The sequence below is a fragment of the Diceros bicornis genome, chromosome 10 (assembly GCF_020826845.1).
Source record: "Diceros bicornis minor isolate mBicDic1 chromosome 10, mDicBic1.mat.cur, whole genome shotgun sequence".
Lineage (NCBI taxonomy): Eukaryota > Metazoa > Chordata > Mammalia > Perissodactyla > Rhinocerotidae > Diceros > Diceros bicornis.
This window is the reverse complement of record NC_080749.1, coordinates 49,651,805-49,672,370: the sequence shown is the minus strand read 5'-3', so window position 1 is coordinate 49,672,370 and position 20,566 is coordinate 49,651,805. Positions and strand designations below refer to the sequence as shown.

General features: G+C 39.3%; 1 protein-coding gene across 1 annotated transcript in view; it reads right to left on the bottom strand.

Moving 5' to 3' along the window:
- Positions 1–10,359: 10,359 nt before the first annotated feature.
- B3GALT1 (beta-1,3-galactosyltransferase 1) overlaps positions 10,360–20,566 on the bottom strand; it is a 37,610-nt gene continuing 27,403 nt past the window's right edge. Inside the window, exon 2 of the mRNA XM_058548628.1 lies at positions 10,360–13,398. Within this exon, the coding sequence (XP_058404611.1) occupies positions 12,189–13,169 (981 nt within the window). The 5' untranslated portion in view covers positions 13,170–13,398 and the 3' untranslated portion in view covers positions 10,360–12,188. The remainder of the gene's footprint in view (positions 13,399–20,566) is intronic.

Here is a 20,566-nt window from a genome sequence, read left to right as displayed (position 1 = left end):
AGTTAATTTATTCATGCAACAACTGCTCATTGAGCACCTTCTTGTCTGACTTTGTGTTTGGTGCTGGACATACAATGTGGACAAAGCAGACACAGTCCTTGTCTTCATGGAGCGTGTAGTCTAGAGGGAGAAGTAGACTGGAAGCAAACAGATACTCAAATAAATGGGCAGTTATGAATGTTGACACATATGATGAAGGAATATGCAAGTGAGTGACAGAGAAACTAATTTCAGATGCAAGAGTGCAGGGAGATTTCTCTGAGGAAGGACACCTACACCAAGTTCTGAATGGCAAATAAGAATTATTGAAGTCCAGGGAGAATAGTGAGAGAGAAGATGAAGAGAGCAGAGCAGAGAGTAGGTTCTGAAGAAGGAGAGAGCTGGGCATGTTCACGGAAATGAAAGAAGGTCAGGGTGGTTGGAACATGAGGAGGGTGTGGGGATATAAGATGAGGTCTCAGACGTAGACAGAGACTTTTTCATGCAACACCTTGCAGGCCACATTAAGGATTTTATATTTTACTCAAGGAATATTGGAAAACCAGTGAAGTGCTTTAAGTAGGGGAACAATATGGCCTGACTTTTGTTTTAAAAAGGCCTCTCTGGCTGCTGCGTGGATAAGGGATTGGAGAAGGGAGAATGGGATTAGAGAGATGAGCAAGCAAGCTACTAGCATAGTAAAAACCTATTGCAGCGATAAAATTAGAGGACCTGGTAAGAGATTCAAGCTGTGGGTAAGAGAGAAGCAGACGTCAGGGATGGTTCCCAGATTTCTATCTTGAGCAACTGGGGCTAGAGGGCCCAATTACTGAGATGGGAAAATTGGCAAAGGATCAGATTTTGGGAGAAGATAAATAATGTTTGCGAAGTCCAGGCTGGTAATTGTTGTCTTGATCCATTCCAAAGGAGCTCATCAGCTCTTTAAACATGAAGGGCAATGATCCAGGAAATCTTCCCATTATACCAATGATTTGACACTAGGGGGTTTCTGTGATTTCAGCATTATATTTGGAGAACCTCATAGTTTGAGAGATTACATGGCACCATCAAATGCATTTCTGAAGGATTTCGTATTTTGAGAAGCCCCACAACTCTCATAATATATGATTGCCCATATCCACATGCTTTCTTTGAGTTACGGAAGGGCTATAAAGAACATCAGTGAGTAGCATTTGACTTGAGTATTGAAGTTTGGGTAAAATGGACGTGTGAGGTAGGAAGATCATCCCAGACCATGGAGTAGCTACCTTCCTGTAGGAGAGAAGACTTTAAACAAGCACTTATTGAGCATTTATGTGGAGTTCAATGAAGTTGAGTGAGACATGCCTCCATCCTAGTGGTGCAATTGCTGAATGGTTTGGAAATTTCAAACCATGTCCAGTTGCACATACATAGTTGTGAATACAGATTGGACATGGCTGCTGAGTCACGACAGGGAGATGGGACAGGTCTGCTTGCCCAAAGCTTTTCAGCAAATTCTATTGCCTGTTGTGCAATATGCTTCTCTTCATTTCACAAAAGTACATTTTAGTTTTAAATTATTAAACTTGTTTAGAGTTCTGTGTAATCCTCCATTTGTTTGAAGAAACAAAAGTACCAGCATATAATGTAAATTAAACCTACTGAGTCTTAGTAGGGGTTGGGGCTCAAACACAATTTACATTGCAATGAGAGTGGATTTAGTATTTGAGAGACTCAAATATATAGGACTACATATGCATTACTACCTTCTTCCCTGGTTAACAGACACTAATCTAACCATTATTCTAATCCATTAGGTTTATTCATGAAAGAATAAAAATGCTGATTCCATGGACCAAGCTATAAACAATTCTGCTTTGTGATCATGGGGTCACAAGTCCTTTTAGAGCAAAGGATCTCCCATGAAGGCATCCGGGATTAGGAATTCTAAGAACCATATTCTGATTTTCAATGACAAGAAGCTTGAGCTTTGAAAAGATATTGGACAAACCACTCCTAAAATGTAGAACACTTGGTGCTAACGTTGTATCTGGTTCCTAGCTAGCCTTCAAGGAATATTTATTGAGTGAATGGTTGAATGAATGAATATGCCTCCATGGACTTCCATCAACATTCTGCCAACTAACCAAGGGTAATAAAGCAAAATGACATCTTTCTCAACTGAAATTGATTTTATAGTTTATCAGAAACATAATGTGAATTTCTTTATTTTGACTTCAAAGCTAGATTTTAAAGGTAGGTTGCTTTATGTTGTACCTGTCTTCTAATGTGGAGAGAAAAATATCTAACAATCTCTTTCTCCACTTAAAGTGTTAAGGATTTCATTTATTACTTAATCCATGACCGTGGAAATCCAAGCATGTCCAATCTCTAGGATCCAGTCCATAGCACTCCTGCAAAATTTAATGCAAAGGAATGTAGCGTTTCTGGTATGGGCATCAGAACAAACCGAGAATAATTTTAAAGCAAAATAAGCAAACAAGCAAGCAAAAAATCAAGCTGATATACAGGAAAATGTGAATTGACAAACATATTACCTTAGAAAAAAGCACGGATTGACAACCGCCTCTGAGGTACCCACCCCCCTTTTTTTCACTTGTGTAGCTGGAAGAGAATTTGATGGAAAGTGGATTGAGATCCATAATATGCAGATACTTTTCACAGTGGCAAAAGCAAAGAAACATTGGTCAGCATAATTCAAAAACAGGTGTGACTCTTCCCTCGTCTTCCACCTCACCCTGAATTACTACTTTCTGCTCTCTTCTCTTTCTTCCTGCTCCTTGCTTATTGTCTCTTTTTAAAGTTCTTATTGTCTCAATTGCTGATTCTTCTCCTTTGTTACTTTAGAGTCATTTTTTCCTCCTTCCCTTTGCCTTGGAAATAAAAAAGAGCATGTAAAGCCTTTGCAAAGTGTGTTTTGTGTTCTTGTTGAAATACATTTATTTTATTCGTGGCTACATCTTATCTAGGTTACTTCTAAATTCAAAGTAGAGGTACAGCCTTCCCTCTGAGGAACTATAGCCAACCCAGCTCATGGCAGTTAAAAGTATTTCTGGATGAGAGTCTCTGCCTGAAAAATCTGGTTCTCTGTGTTTTGCCACTTAATATTAAATAATCCTGATGGATGTTCTGAACTTGTTTCTCTGACTCTTGCCTAGATTCTGAGGCTATTGTCCCAGCTATTTGCACGCTCTTTGAGCAGCATATCGGGACTCTGGATCTCTTTTTTAATGCTGATTTTCTAGACTCGTTTGTTACTTCAAGCCCTGACTGCCCATTTGGCCTTGGATATATTGCTAATTCTAATCTCAAAACCAGGGTTTTCTCCTACTTTGTTTCTAAAATTGAGAATGGAATTGAGAGCAACATGATACAACAGAAAAAATCATTTGGATTCCATTCAAAAGACCTGGGGTTTGAATACTATCTTTCCAGTTATCAATTTTTGACACTGAAAGAGTAACTTAATTTCTCTAACTCCTGGATTCCTCAACCTCAAAATAGTGTCAGTAATAAATACTGGATTCCTTATTTGGGAGGGACCACCTAGTTTCTGATTTCATGCCAATAAATCTTTCTTTCTCCCACCCTAATTATTGTTCCTCCTCAAGAGGTCAGATTACTAATCTGAATGGTCATATTCTATGATAATGATTAGGCCACACTTATGCCTGTGCAGGGTCACTATCTGTTGACAGATGACACATGTGTGTGTTTCTTTTCTGCTGCTTTCTTCTGTACCTTTTGTCTGCCTACTTTAGTACCAGGAGCCCTGTAGCCTGGCCACACATGCATCTCTTCTCCTTCTCCTCTATGTGCTATATAGTATTCCTACCCTTAGTCTTGGCAAGAGTTTGGTGGTTGGTGGGAAGATGAAGCCATCATTGACCTGGACCTAAGTTATGAGTTCCAATTTCGTTTTAAGATAGAAGCCTGTACTGGTCTACTGGGCACTGTGTGGTATACTGTTTCCCATTGTTTTTGTTTCTTGGGTGTATTGCTTCCTCTAGGACCTCAACCTCTTCCCATAAAGTCTTAGAGGAAGCTACATACAAGAAATAAAAAGAATGAGTTTCTAACCTAAGACTGTACTGGAGACTCAAACTGCACCTTAATCTTTAATAACTTCTCACAAGTTTTTGTGAAGACTTAAAGAGGGAATATATGCAAAAGCCCCTGGTGTGGTCCATAATAGATGCTTAAGCAATGTGAGGATCCCTGTCTGGAATCTAGCCTTGAATACCAGAGTCTTGCTACTAGAGGCAGTCATGTGCAAGCAGCATCAGATTGCCTGAGAGCTTATGAGAAAATCAGAACTTTGGGTTGTACCCCAAACTACTGATCTTCATTTTAACAAGATTCCCAGGTAATTACTAGGCACATTACAATCTGAGAAGCATTGCTGTAGAGTATATGTGTCCCTCTTGCTGCCCTTCCTGCTCCAGCATCCTGTTTCCCTCTCACGGCCACGATGCCTATAGCTTGGATTGCCTCTAGGACTGGGGAGCATGTTGCTACAAATGGCGTGCTTTCCAGATACTTCTGTTGATAAAGTTTGAAGAGAAACTTGCAGTTGTGAACTTATTTTTTCCTAAAGGAAATGTGAACTAGCATATGTTGAAGAAACCAATAGAAAGGAAGCACAGGCAGATACAGAAGTTGAGCTCATCTGAGTGTGGTTTGAGACAGGTGCGGAGACAAATCCCCAAGTACAGAGAGGGCTTGCCTTTTTAATGAGCTAGTGAGTGATGGATGCCTCTCCAGAGGATCCTTTGCTTCCAAGAGGGAAAAAAGTGTAATTGAACTTATAGATCGTTCTTTCTACTCTACAGAAATGTGTGTATGAGTTCGGAAGGGTAGAAGCTCTATTCAAGTTCCTAGTGAGCTGGGCCAGCCTCTGAGTGAGTGGGGTTATAGATTGTTGACTTGTACCTTCTTATTAATATTCATTAGATCTGGATATTATCGAATCAATGGTGGTTCATTTTTAAATTTCTGTATCTTTTACCTGTAATTTCATGTTGTTTAAGTATTTTCTTAAGATTTTCTGTCTTTTTCTATTCTCTTCCTTTTCAGATTTTTCCCTTTCTTTGTACTAAGTTGTCATAATGAGTTATCTGAAGAGCATTTTTCTAAACATTAAACATTATATATAAAGACTATTGAATAAAATGAAATCTCATGTAAGATAGAAATTTAGAAAGAGATCAGTGATTGGCAGAGGCTGGGGGAGGGGGTTGATTACAAAGGGGCCTGAGAGAATTGGGATGGGGAGGTGATAGAACTGTTCCATGTCTTGATTATGGTGGTGGTTACCTGAATGTATGCATTTGTCAAAACCCATAGAACTGCACACTTAAAAAGGGTGAATTTTAAAATATGTAAATTATGATTCAATAAGAAAGAGAGGGAAGTTCCGATCTGAAAACAAATTAAAATAATTACACCGAGTTCCATAGAAACACGGATGAATGTAGAGGGCGTGGTAGTAGGGGTATATGTTACTTTTTTAGAGGCAGTGTGCTGTAGTGGTTAAGAACATAGCCGTTAGAGCCAGAGGGCCTGAGTTCACCCCGTAAATTACAAAATTCTGTGTTGCCTCAGTTTCCTAATCTGTCAATTGAGATAAGAGCAGCAACTACGTCAAGGGGCTATTGTTAGGATTAAACAACAAGACAACGACAAAACAGAAGAATGCGCACTGAAAATGTAAGTCTTTGCAAGAGGAGAGTCTCTGATGTTTTCTTTTCTCTCACCTCACACTTGGTGAGGTCATCCTCGTCTCCGCTGAAAAATAGTCTTCATCACAAAACCCCCACACGTAACTCTGCCCAGCCTGCCATGTCAGGCAGCCACTGCTGAGTAAATGCTCTGGAATAAACCTCAGAGAGAGAATAAATCACCTCTCATGCCATGCTCCCTCCAGGTGAGGACTGAGGTCATTGCAAGAGGCATAACAAATAGTCGACGTAATGTGCCAAACTAATAGATTCTATAAGGAAAACTAAATGGAAAATTTTTCTTGAGAGCTAGGCACCTCTGGCTGAAGAGATAGTCGAGCCAGTGTTATTATAGATGTAGTTAAATCAATAATACTTTTTCATTCATTTCTTTTTCATTTCACAAAAATGCCTATTTTAACCAGCAAAGAGGTTATTGAGGGCAATTTTTCATGCTCACATGGATTATATTCTGGGACACATCACTCTTCTATATAGCCCCATTTCTGCTTTTTTTTCTCTCAGAAATGTATTCAATTCTCTTCCAGCAGCGTGAATTCATCTGGAAAGCTATGACAATCAATTAAGTAAATGAGAAAATAGAATGCTTATAATTATGATAATCAAGCTACTGTATACGAAACTCACCCTCTTAGGTCTAATACCCACCCATCTTTAAGCAATATATTAATTGGCTTTGGGTAATTGTTACAATTAGAACCCAGCTTTTATAATTTTTAAAAATCGCTCTGAGAGAGAAAAAAGAAGTATTTTAAAAATATATGCAGCCGTTGGTTTTTAACGTAATTCATTATCACGACTACATTGTCATTTCCTTGGCTGCATGGGGACAATTCCAGTATACTTTATTGATGTGACTTCTCATTTACAACTGGAGGAATTTTGTATATAGCACCTTTTTCAGATGTTTCCCTGTTTCTATAAGTCAGAGGTTGGCAAAATTTTCCTGTAGAGGACCAGATAATAAATACTTTAAACTTTTCAGGTCAAGAAGCAAGGTTGAAAATATGAAAGCACTTGTATAACAAGAAACACATTTCCACAGTTTCTGTGTTGATGGAATTCAAAATATAATAAAATAAGAATTGAGTACTTTTTTTTTTTTACAATACACATCTACTAATGAGAGAGTGGAATTCTTACTGTCAGGATAACATTTTGCTTCATTGGGGTTCAGTGTTAGCATGCCCTACCATGAAGTCATTGCAAGTATTCATCCTGAAGCCATTCTTAGCTCCTGGGCAGCAGGCTAGATGTGGTTTACAGAGTGTAGTTTGCCAACTCCTGCTCTTGATCAGTGTTCTCTCTAGTGTGCATCAGAACACCCAAAGGATTGGTTAAAATAGATTGCTGAGCCACACCTCCAAGTTTCTGGTGGGGCTCAAGAATTTGCATATCTAACAAGTTCCCACATGACGCTGATGCTCCTGGTTTGGGGACACACTTTTAGAACATTGCTCTTGATGTTGGTCCTTTTAAGAAGTCACATTGAATACGAATCCATATGTTTTATATTTTCATCATTTACTCACATATTCAGCTTACCTGATAGACTTTACCTTTTAGAATTCCTAAGCAAAGTGGTAGTAATTCCAAAGTTAAATTTCCATTAAAAAGTGAAGACCAATTTAGCTAGAGCAGGATTGATAAGAAAATGAACTTTTGTCTATTAAATAGCTATCAGTTTCTTGCTTACAAACTCAGGCGTCAGCCATCAGCATCTACTTGTCTGCTGTAAAGAATGCCTGAACAAGGGACTGGCCCCGTGGCGTATTGGTTAAGTGCGTGCGTTCCGCTTCTGGCGGCCTGGGGTTCGGATCTCACATGTGCACTGACGCACCCCTTGTCAGGCCATGCTGTGGCGGCCTCCCACATAAAGTAGAGGAAGATCAGCACGGATGTTAGCTCAGGGCCAGTCTTCTTTAGCAAAAAAAAAAGAGGAAGATTGGCATGGATGGTAGCTCAGGGCTGATCTTCCTCTCACACACACACACACCCAAAAAGAATGCCTGAACAGCATTCTTCCAATCCGATCAAACTTTTAAAATAGTATGCAATATTCCAAAGGATATATGAAGGTGAAACATAAAAATGACAGTTTTGCCTTAGATTTAACATGTCTTAATTCACCAAGCATGTTATCAATATAATGCCCCCTGTACTGGAATTTGTTGGCATGTTTAACCCATAGAATTTAACACAGAGACTTTCCTGAGGCTGCCAAGGGGTCAGGGAGATACCTCTTTCCTAAATCCTTGAGGACCCCATGGTCTACCAGGCCAAATCATCTCTAAGGTGACTGTTAAGTCATGTTGGGCTCTTGTAGATGAGCTCTGAATGTTTGCACTATTACCTATGTTGGGGTTGTGGAGAAGGTTAATGACAAACGACAGGGCATTGGCTAATTTTAATGATCACATCTCGCCAAAGAGATTCTTTCAGAAAAGAAGCAAAGTGGAAAATATGTTCTCCTTCTGTTTATTTGTCCCAATGGTTTAAAAAATCAGCTTTATGGAACTATAATCTTCCTCATGACAGATGGGCTTATACATTAGCATCGTTTCAATCAACAGTTTACATTTCAAGAGGAAGGCGAAGAAACTGACATCTTCAGCATCTACTTGTCATTTTTCAGTTTTATAACATTGATACAAAAAATAGTATTCTGATTAGCAGCTTGATTGGCAACCCATGTAACCCTAAATGGTACTACAAACCTGGAGAATGCACTTTTACAGACAATTACGTTTGGCGAAATAGTATGTACAATTTTGACAAATAAATACATAAATACAATCATTCATATATAACGATATACCTAAATGTCAATTATCATCAACAAGCATTTCTGGTAAATTACTTCTTCTTTCATTCACAAGTTATCTTGTTGCTTATAAAAACTATTTTCACCTTTACAGAAGAAATGACATAATCAATTCCCCCACTAAACCCACATATTAGGAAAGGTAGAAAATGAATCCCAGATGTTTTACATAAATATTCCATTGTCTTTTGATAGTAGAGATTTGATTGAAAAACTCCTTCCTTGGCTTCTCTGTAAAGAGTTTGTTTTCCTCATATCATGTCACTCAAAGGGGTTTTGTTCTTCTGAATTTAATCCAAATCGAAAATGATCTTCATTTTTTGATTCTAGTTATTTAAAAATACAATATTATATATTGAAACTGGCATTTGCTCCAATATAAGAAGACACAAAGCCACACAAACTAGCCACCAAAGGTAAAACTTTTCTTTCCAAAAATGAATTTAAAAAAGAAATTTTAAGAATACAGACACTGATTGTTGATTCCTTTTGTTATTCAATGCATAATGAACAAAACAGGTTGGGGGACAGTCAGAAAGTTTTGTAAAAATTGTCTGAATGACTCCTGGTACAATATTGTCTGAACCATTATTTTATGTCAGAGAAATGATAAAAATAAAAAAAAACCAGCTTAAGAAATAATTGAAACCATAGTCTGGCCAGTGTCGTAAAATTAACGAAAGTAGAAAATTAGAGCTTTTTCTTCATCACTTGAGTTAAACATCTTTTGAACATTCAAAAAACAAAGGGCAAACATGCTGTAGGCTATTGAAACACTGGACGAATGGCCTTGCCTCACCAAGCTCCATGCAGAAGAAAATGTCCCATAGCAAGCAGATTCTAGCTACACATACAGTCAGGGAGAAGAAAAAAAAAATGCCTTTAAAATATATACATGTAGTTTTTGATGTATATTTACATGTTTGTCACATGGGTACTACCTAGCATAAAAAAGTTAGGAAATAGTTCTTTAAGACGTATGATTCTCTGATTTTTGCTCCTTTTTAAGATTAGGGCTCTATTTGTAATGTACACACACAGACACACACATATAAAACAATTCATAGATGTACATATATGATGTTTATAATGTGCAATTCCTTGACACTGAAGGTGGCTTGACTGAGCATAAGGTAGATGCAGCATAGTGGTATGAGACAAAAGCTGGATTCGGCTGGATGGTTGAAAGGTGAACCAAATACAAAGTCATGAGACTTTTCCAGTGAACAGAACTCATAGCAGTTGAGCGTTGGCGGGTGGAAAGTCGCTCACCTTGTGCTGATCCATCTCTCCCCAGGCTACTTAATGCTGTTTTCTAATCAAACTCAGCCATCCTGCTGACTGTAAGATGAAGCTATACTAAAGGATGGGGAGGCATGTCTCATATTGGGTTCTTTGGGGCTGGGGGTGAGAGATCCAGTGTTTTTAAAAATAGACCATGACTTCCATTTGTTCATTTTGTCTACCTGTTTGCTATCAACTTCTAGGGGAGCTTCCAAGGGTCAGGTTAAAAAAGAAAAGTTGTACTCTTTCAGTTGTGCGGCTTTCTTTGAATGAAAACAGAAGTTTTCTTTTTTTTTTTTGGTGAGGAAGATTGGCCCTGAGCTAACATCTGTTGTCAATCTTCTTCTTTTTGCTTGAGGAAGATTGTCACTGAGCTAACATCTGTGCCAATCTTCCTCTATTTTTGTATGTGGGATGCCGCCACAGCATGGCTTGATGAGCAGCATGTAGGTCCGTGCCCAGGATCTGAATCTGCAAACCCTGGGCTGCCAAAGCAGAGCATGCGAACTTAACCACTATGCCCCCAGGCTGGCCCCCAAAGGTTTTCTAATGAATGTGGAAAACGTGCAATGTATGGGTTTGCTCAGTGCCTAGTCTTCTTCTGATAGAGGTGGACTAGCTCTATCTGTCCTCAAATTTCTTACTGAGAATTCAGGTCAAATGCTTCCTGAGATCTAAGTTGTGATACATTTTGCAAAGCATGTGCTTCAATTACTGTGATACACCCCCAGCTGGAGGCTCCTCCCTAAAGAAAGGCAGCTGCCTTCACTTCCAGCACCCTGGGATGTCAAGGCAATGCACTGAAGTAATAACTTATTCATTGAAACCAGAAGAAATGACAGAGAAATTGAAGCTTCCCCAAACATGTAATTTATATCCAAGGAAAAGTCAGTCTTAGAAGAATCAGGTGCACTAATAGTTCATAAGTGATCTTTATTTTGGCAGATTTTATATTAAGATGATGTTACTACTACTGATGACCATCATCGTAGTTACCTAATTATTTTAGCATTTAGCATAATGCATGATACATTGCATTACGTAGCACCTTTTAAACTAAGGATCTCAAAATATTTAGCAAATGCAATTTGCTCTCACAGCACTTGTGAGGTAGGTGTTTTTTTCCAGCCATTTGTAAATGAGCATATTGAAGCACAGCAAGGTTAAGGTGTCTGCTCACAAGATGCAGTAAGTATAATGGCATCAATAGGACCTGAACCCGGGCTCCCCCACCCTTCCTTCCCATGAACCTCAACCACAGAGCTTCCAGAACACTCCTAACAGCATTGCTGCTAGACGTACTTGGATATTTCAGATGTTAGAGAGAATTACATCTATTGGCTGTAGGGCTAAATCATTCGATAACATTGGTACCCATTAAAAGAGTTTCTCACGTGCTTTGCAAATGTGTGGGAGGGGCATCTTATACCACTGCTAAGCTTATGTTAATTATAATGCATATTTAAATTTGTATTTTCTCTGTGTGATTTATTGTTCTTCTGGCCTCCTACAAACTTATTTCTACACATATGCCTGCCTGAGCCAGAAAATGTAAAATGCGCTTAGCGACATGGCACGGAGGGAAGCAGGTGAGATTACATTTGGCAAAGTCTCCTTGGAGGCACCAAGTAATGTTTGTTCTGAAAGAGCAAAATAGAAAAAAAAAATTATCTTGTTTATTTTGTTAAGTAGCATTTTATATACATTCCACCCGCTGACCAGGTTTAATTCTTGGATGAGCAAGCAGAGTTGTCTTCCAAACATACAGAATATTTGATTCTCAAGTTTAAATTTCCATTTATTTAACTGCAGCCTCCCTGCCAGGACTAAGTTCATTTCTTGGTGGAACCGCAAATACTGTACACATTACATGGCAATATATGTAAAAATTCAATGTAACGGCACACACAATATTAATAATCACATCCAGTGTGTTTTCCTGACTGTGCATTATTTCTGAATTGTTTTTGAAAAAGAGTTATTTACTTATTTATTTATTTTTGCAGAGACGATGTGAAGACATTACCGTGAGTTTCAGTTTCCCAGAACCAGATTTTTCTCTCAGATGCACAGTATGGAAATCCTAGCAGTTGTTAGGAAGTTGCTTTTTGGGATAAATGCAATTCCTTAGGACCTGAGAACGAAATCTGGCCCTTCTAACTCAGGTATTGTTTCTATGACCAGAGCCTAACATTTGCAAATTGGTAATCCAAGAAAGGAACTAGGAGTGGGAAGAAAAAAACTTTTTACAAAACCCCTTCACCAGTTCATATCCATTGGTGATGCCTGTAAAATGCCAACACCCGAGGCCCCATTTCTTAAAAAAGGAAAGAAACATATTTACATTGGTAAAAATGCTAACATCTGAGATGTTTCTTGCTTGACATGTCATTCCAGATTCTGTGCATTTCTTCTGGAGAGATCTGATGCACGGTGATAACTCGGCGATACCTACACAAACTGTAGGCCATTTTCCAGTGATTGAAGCCACTGTTCTGGAAAGGATGTATGCCCAGTTTTCGAAGACATAGTCCCACATATACATCTTCAAGGTGAAGCAGCCTTGTGTGGAGTGAGGTCTTGTAAATGAGTTCTGCCACGTCGGCTGAAAAGATATAGCCAGTCCCCGAACAGAATGGTGGGTAGTTACTGTCAGGGTACAAATCCCTGGGCATATACCACTTACTGCGGACGTCCCGGATTGGCCCTCCGTTGATGACGTAGCCAGTAAAATACCTTCTTCTTGGCTTGGTGGAGGGTTTTAGTAGTTTATAAATAAGGTTGTCCATGTTTACAAAAATGTCACTGTCTGTTTTCATGACATATTTGGCTTTTGAACAAAAAGTGGCCACCCATCTCATCCCCATTAATGTTTTGAGGGTAAGGTTATGGTAGGAGTCAATGAAGTCCTCCACGATAATGTCATGGAAGATTTGGCTCTCTTGCTCCACCATCTGATTCAGAACAGGATCAGCATTCTTGCCCAGGAGGAAGAGAGTGGCTATCTTGATCCCTTTAAAGTTGTTCTCATCCCCCCATGTCTCTCGGATTGCCTGGCGGGCATCGAACTCTTTGTGGGTGGTGCTGATGAGGATAACAAGAAAAGGAATATTTTTCTCACATTTGTTGGGTTCATTTATAAGAAATTCAAAAGAATGTGGGTTTATAGGTCGAGTTCTTATGTTGCCAAAGGTAAAGTTTTTCCTGGCAACTGTTAGGTGGCTGAATGGCTTGGAGCCACTGTAGGAGGATGTAGGACGCGTTACACTCAAGTACCAGAGTGCGCTGGCCCAGCACACAACTGTCAAAACATATAAACAGGAGACCTTTGAAGCCATGGTCTTGAAAGCACGTCTATTCCAAATATTGAAGAATATGCCTGCTTGGCATTAGTTTCTTTTCATCTTGCAAAGGCAACATATTACTCACAAATCTTAAAGTTCGATAGAGAAATGTGAGTGCAGAATTGTCCATGGGTCTTAGTGGCAGTCTGGCATCTCCGCATTCACTCTACTTTCTTCCAAACCTGATGGAAGATTCCATGCCTCATAATTCTTCCTTTTATCTCTGCAAAATCAATAAAGTACAGTTGTCGTTCAGATTTATTTAGTAATTTTACAACTTCAAATAAACAAAACAAGGGTATAAGAATTACCTGCAATGACTAAAATAAACATAATCATTCATTTCCATCAGTACTGAAAACTTCCTGACATAACCATCCTCTCTTTTCTCCCCTTAGTAGAAGTTGTTAATGTATATTCATGCCCAATTAAGAAGTATACCGATTATAAACTATAAGTGAATATGAAATAAATTGAACATTAGTAATTTTAAAAAGTTTCCCCTTCTCTACAAGAGGGCTTCTTTGCAATTAAACACTTTCTGACACTAAAGTCTTCTTTCAAGCAGGAAAGTCTCATATATGGCCTCATATCTCTTTTCCATTTTTCCAAGTCTGAGTTTTTGTTTGCTTGACTGAGGAAGTAATCAGTTCTCAACAGCTCTTTGCTTTCTCTAGCCCTGTATTTGAAAACGTGTGGATTACCACTGGAAAATCTCTGCTAAAATTGTCTCTCTTGGCTCTGTCTTAGAAGTAATTCCCAACTTTTCTTCACTTTTTCCTCGCTTTGGCTCTCACAAATGTTAATTTCTGAATCTCAGTTTTCTATGAGGCTTCATATGGAGAATATCGTTATCCTTCAGGCATGGAGACCATCCCAGAGTGCCCTTTCAGACAGCTGGCAGCATTCATTTTGGAATTTATCTAAATGGTATCACTTTTTATGGCTTTCAACATCCCTTGATGAAATTATACTGTCCCCTTTTAATTCCTTTTACTTAGTTACCCTTGCCTATAACATAGCAGGAGTATAATAAGAGAGTTGGGGGCCATAAATTCAATGAAGATGTGACACAGCACTTTAATTGGTGTTCAAGTTAAAAAGTTGTCCTTTGGAACCCAATCCTTTCTAGAACTTCAGCTGCTATCATGTTAGTTAAATATATATGCCAGGTTACAAAATCCGTTCATGGAAAAATTGTCCCTTCCTTTCTAGTTACAGCAAAATATGGTAGTTGTGGAAGACAGAGATAGCAGATAATGTATATCAGTCTCAATAAAGTCTGCTTCAAAGAAAACTATGTGCTTAAATGTACCAACTGTGTTGAAAGAATTTAACTGAGATTATAGATTGAAAATCATCATAGTCATAATGAAATGAAAAGACATGATGGTCAACAGCAGAGACAATACACATTGTCTTGTCTAAGCCAAGAGCTGACTGTGAGTATATGATCTATATGAGACTGGCAATAACTCACTGTGGTTGCAGTTCTAACTAACTGATTAGAATGGCTTCAAGTAGCATGACTCTAGGCATAGTCAGGCTTCGTCCAACCCATAATGTGTCCTCTCCTAATATAGGCTGCAGTGTCCTTGGCCTCCTGGAGGAAATTTCTGCTCTAAGGTGCACCAAAGCCAACAAAAAGAAGAATGTGATGTGCAGCAAGCTTTGATACTTTAAACAATAAGCAAAAGGAAGTGAGAAAAACCAGCAATAGAGATTTAGAAGAGCGCTTCTCAATTTAGGATTTACAGACATCGACTTCATTTGAATTCCAAAGGAATGTGAGTGACTCTCAAGATGGTACTAGAAACCAAACTTTCTCCACCACTGTCCTAGCCTAGCGTCTGATTCTTACAAGCCTACCTTCATCATCTTATAGCCCTTGTCACCTTTCATACTGTCCTACTAAATTGTGAGCTGCCTATTACTAAGCTGTTAAGGGACTCCAAAAAAGCTTCACCTGGAAAAGGCTTCAAGTTGCCTTCTGGAACCACTAAGCAGGCTATTAATGAAGGATTAACAGTGTATGCAAAGTATTGGAAAAACAGAACTAGAACCTTCAGGAACTCAAAGTCTAGAAGGAAAGACTTCAAGTAAATGATTAAAACAGTGGGATAAAAATTTTCATCATGAGGCTGTTGGAATACCTAGGAGAGGTGGGCTGGTGAAGTGGGTGTGGGAGAACCAGGTACAGTCTTGCAGACTGTGCACGGCACAGCTCCAAAGTGCACCATTCCACAGACTGCAGTGTGAATCCCCCTCCTCCATTCCATCCTGCAGTCAAACAATGAGGTTGCCTTGGGGAGGATGCCATGGAAAGTTCAGAAAAGTTATCTAAGCTGAATCTTCAAGGACAACTAGGAATTATCCGGGTGAGGGTTGGACATTCTAGGCAGAGGGAACAGCATATGCAAAGGCATAAAATGAAAGAGCATGGTGTGTACTAGGACTGCAAATAGTGGAGTAAAGGAAGAGGACAGGGTGATGGGGAGGACGGCGGGGGTGGTGAGATTTGGGGCTATTGAGGTAGCAGGGGTCAGATGGAGAGTGGCTCTCAGAAACTGTTCTGATCTGAGCAGCTAGTTATCCATCTTTGCAGTCCAAACAGTGTAAGGGAGGATTTTACCTTCCCCAAATCCTGTCCACGGGTTCCAATAGCAATTCATTCTTCCATATTAAGGATTTACTTCTCCCACAGTTCTATGCCCCAAAAGAATAAATGAAAATTTGTTTATCTGATGCCTTTCTGTATGATTTTCTGGGGAAAGGGACTTCATAAACACAGGTATCTGGGAAATTTATAAAGAGCTAAAAGAGGAAGAAATAGATCTAGATGAGAGCATGAATAAAGTATGTATTTACAAAAACACTTTTCATAGAAGAATGAGTATTCTTCCCTAGACAGCTAACAAACATAATACTTCTTACCATTGTTACTGTAGGTCTCATTTTAAAATACATATAGTACACCAGGCACCGTGCTGTGTGCTGTAGTCTATGCCATGTATTTTATAGAGCTTCATTCCATATGGTGTTACAAGAGAGGTATTTTTGCCATTTTACAGATGAGATAATGGAACTCAAAAATATTAAGTAGCTTGCTCAAGATGACTCAGCTAATGAGTGACTAGGTTAGTGGTCATCCCACAGCTAATGAGTGACTAGGTCAGTAGTCATCCCAGGCTTCCTAAGGCCTGTTAGGACAACAGGCACAGTCTTGCATGGGAAAGCCCAGGGTGGCAGGGAGCATCTCAGGCTGCTATTCTCCCAGGGATCCAGATGTTTATTTTCTTAGATATGCATCCACTGCTTGAATTTTTTTCTAGTTCATTGTTGTTTGCTACACACCACACTACACCAGTTCTGTGCGGATCCTTGATCAACAAAAAATGGTGATTGGCAAAGAGCACATTAAAGCTTGAAGATGCTGGGGTTGGGGGGAGAGCTATAACTGTTGTGGTTCAGAAACACTTTGCAATTCCCTTTCTCTGAGGTCCTGAAACACACACACACACACACTTACACACTCACACACACATTCAGACACCTATATACTGAAAGAATCACTCTACTGACCTTTTTTTCATACATGAGAACAGAAGTAGGCACAGTATTACATGTTGGTCACTAGTAAATGCAAATTATCACCAATAAAAACAGAGGATTTGAAATGGGTAAAAGAACCACCTTAGAATCTGAAAAGCGGCCGAGGATGATGCGCACCTACAGCAAGGGGTGCTAAAAATGTCCTTTTTGCTTACAGCCAGACAGATTTCTTGGGTGGCCAAACAAGCACAAAAATATGCCTCTGGACCAGAAATCGTAATATAAGTAAAGACAAGAGAGAGCAGCATGATGCATTTAACTCTAAAGAGGAATTTCAAGTATGCTGGATGAAGTAGTCGATTATGGGCCAAATGTCCACGTTTTCTCCTTGAGTCGGCCTAACTTGCCATGTGGCCTTCTGTGCCTCAGTAACCTTAAGGATAAACTAAGGGCAAAAATAACATCTGCTGTATCTCTAAATACATTATAGGTATTAATTGTCATCACTAATTGTTTGAGTTGCTGGGGAAAGGGTGCTAAAAAGGCAAGTGGTATTTTGATACAAAGAGCAGGTTCTAATGGGGATGAAGGGATTATATCAGTTCATCAGTTCATGATTCAGGATCCAGAGCACATATATTGATCGATTCTTCTAAATATATAGGATTGCTCTCAGTTTTGTGGTTTAGTGGCTACACTGGACAGATTTTCCTGCTGGAGAATTCTGTTTTCTTCCTGGAAAACTCAAAGCCGAAGGTCCACTGAAAAGCAAAGAAAATAAGTCAGCTGCAAGTTCTGGGGAAGCAGCTGAATGTCACAAAGCAGAATCCTCCGGAGGGTTCTTTCAGTTTTACAAGATTAAAAAAAAGAAAAATCCTGTTTAACAGACACTTTAATGTATCAGTAAAATAGGAGTTGCACTTACAACATTTGTCATTCCTTTTAGCAGCCCTACCACAACCACAGACACTGATGACACATTAACTTGTCATCCATTAAATACAAATCCCTCCAAAATAGAAACATTCAACTAGAACACTTGAAAGATTTTTCCCCCAGGGCCCTTACTGTATTTCCTCATTCACAGACTCCTTCAGTAACTAGCCACCTTCACCTTCAGGAAGTTAACAGGGCAGAATTTTCAATTTAAGAAGCACGTGTTTCTCCTAGAAATTGCATGGTAGATAGTCTGTTATTAAGAGTAATTTATAAAAAAAAAAAAAAAAGCCCCTAAATTTGCTAAAGTTTTTCTGTTGTGTGGCAGAGGTAAGTTCTAGGAGCAAGTGGGTAGTGTCTCTTGGGTGACCTGTGCATAGTTTGGGGTACCAAGTTCATGTCTTTCTCCATCACAGTTCAGGCAGGTACAAGTCTACACGGATTTCCTAGGCCTTGGTTGCCACTGAGTTGGCTTGGCAATCATTCCAACTTCCCTACACCCACGGGCAAGGCTGCAGGGGCCCCAGCAAGTGGTCAGCTCCCACTCCCTGGTGTTGCAAGGATATAATATCTCCAAGTTCTGACTTCCCTTGGATTTTCAAATCTACTTCATTTGTTCATCAAAGAGGCACTGAACACCTGTTAGATGCCAGGCCTGTTCTACAAGTTGGCAAGACAGATGGGGAGCTCGCTTTCTGGGAGAGGGAGGCTGAAAATAAACATATGATAAAGGAATGCAAAAATAGTTTCAGGTAGTGATAAGTGCTGTAATGTGAATAAAGTGGGGTAATGGGATAGAGACTGAACAGAGGTGGGTGGGGGTGGGGGGTACTTTAGATAAATTGGTCACTCTCTGAGGGGGTGACATTTGAGCTGAGAACAGAATGCCTTGTGATCTCTGGTTCAGTCTTTGAAGCTTTTACTAAGTTTTTGTTTCTTTGCTTGGCTCTTTGGGATTAATGCTTCATTAGGAGCATCTTTTTAGTTTTTGACTACTGCTCCTCCCTGGTCTTTTGGATCTTCTTGGCTTTGTGTTTCCCGCTGTGGTCATTCTGCCCACTCCTGCAAAAGCCCTCAGCTTCTAAAGACATGGGTTACCTACTGTACGAGTTTCCTAGGGCTGCTGTAACAAAGTACCACAAACTGGGTAGATTAAACAACATAAATTTATTGTCTCACAGTTCTGAAGGCTAGAAGTCTGAGAAGATGTTGGCAGGGCTGGTTTCCTCTGAGGGCTGTGAGGGAGAATCTGCCCCATGCTTCTCCCCTAGCTTCTGGTGATTTGTTGGCAATCATTGGCGCTCCAGGCTTGTAGATGCATCACCCAGATCTCTGCCTTCATCTTGACGTGGCGTTCTCCCTGTGCGTGTCTCTGTGCCCAGATTTCCCCCTTTGATAAGGACATCAGTCATATTAGATTAAGGCCTACCCTAATGACCTCATTTTAACTTGATTACCTCTGTAAATACCCTTTTTCCAAAGAAGGTCACATTCTGATGTATTGGGGTTAGGACATCAACCTATCTTTTTTGGGGGACACAATTCCACCCATAGTACCTACTTTCCTGGGAAGCAATAAATGAAATACTTTGCTTCACAAGACTTCACTCCCTCATATTTTATTTCTTGATCTGAGCAGGTGAATTCCTGGGTTTTGGTAAACCAACTTTTAATTTGTAATTAGCATTAAAAGAAGAATGAAAATGAGAGTGGAAAGGGACACGAAGTTTGATTTATTTTTAGATTAAAAAAGAAGCCAGTTCAGATTATTTTTTAAAACTATGTGAAGAACATGGCATAGTTTTAAGCAGTACTTTGCTCCTGTCATTTTCTCTTTCCTTTGACCCTCTTAAAACCTCTAATTAGTTCAGAAAGATAAGTCAGGACTGTGGCACATTTTCCAAAAGGTTGGGGCCAACAGTTCTTGAGATACTGACTCCTTGGTTTCTGGAGAATAAGGATAATTCTCCTGTGTCACCTCAAATTACCAGCATTTCCACTATTCAGAGCCAGTTTTGAATATTCAGAGACTACATGGCACTACAGAAGTGGTTTTAACATTAAAGTCCACATAGTAACTTTAAAAACATGATGCAAAAAGGGAAACTTGTTGAAAAAAATAAACCTGATTTTAACCAGTTAAAAGAGAGGAATGCAAAGAAGACAGAAATTCAGAAAAGAGAGAGAGAAAGAAACAGCTAAGTATTAGTGCTTATGAAAGGCTCTTGAAATGGATGAGAAGCTGGCTGTATAATCCATCATGATATTGAGTAGGGTTAAAAAAGATTCTTTCTGATAAATGTTGTGATCTCAAATAACTTTCCTCAGAGCTGGTGTATCAGTGAAATTAAAGAATCTTCATTCTGTGGGGTAGCACAGGAACTCAGACTGCAACATCGCTAATTGATAAACAAGCCCCAAAGGCCAAAGATTCTACTCGGCTGTATTAATTTGGCAAATGGTTATTCCGACGCCCAACTCTGTTCCTTCCTCTCGCTCTTGTAATTATGCTCTAAATAAGCACAGGAGAGGAAGAAATACAGCGCTATTAACACTAGATAATGGTCCTTGAAGGAAGAATTTCATAAGTCATTATGTTATACAACTTGCTAACTTATTATCTCTTCAAATCACAGAGGGCTGGCTTTCTCTCCTAGCCTTTCTTTGAAGCGAGCCTCTTTGGCTGTGGAAGGCACCATTGCACAGAAGTTGAAATCCCTGAATGCTCATAGAAGTAAGTAAGTGTTCTGACTTCTCTGCCTCAGAAAGACAGGGAGCTAATTTGTTCCTTTAAAAATTTAATTATGAATCCTTTCAAAGAGAGCCCATAGTTGAACTCACCCAACAGATCATTTGCAATGAGGAAGTGGTGGAAAGCAAAAGGTAATGTTCAACATGACTTG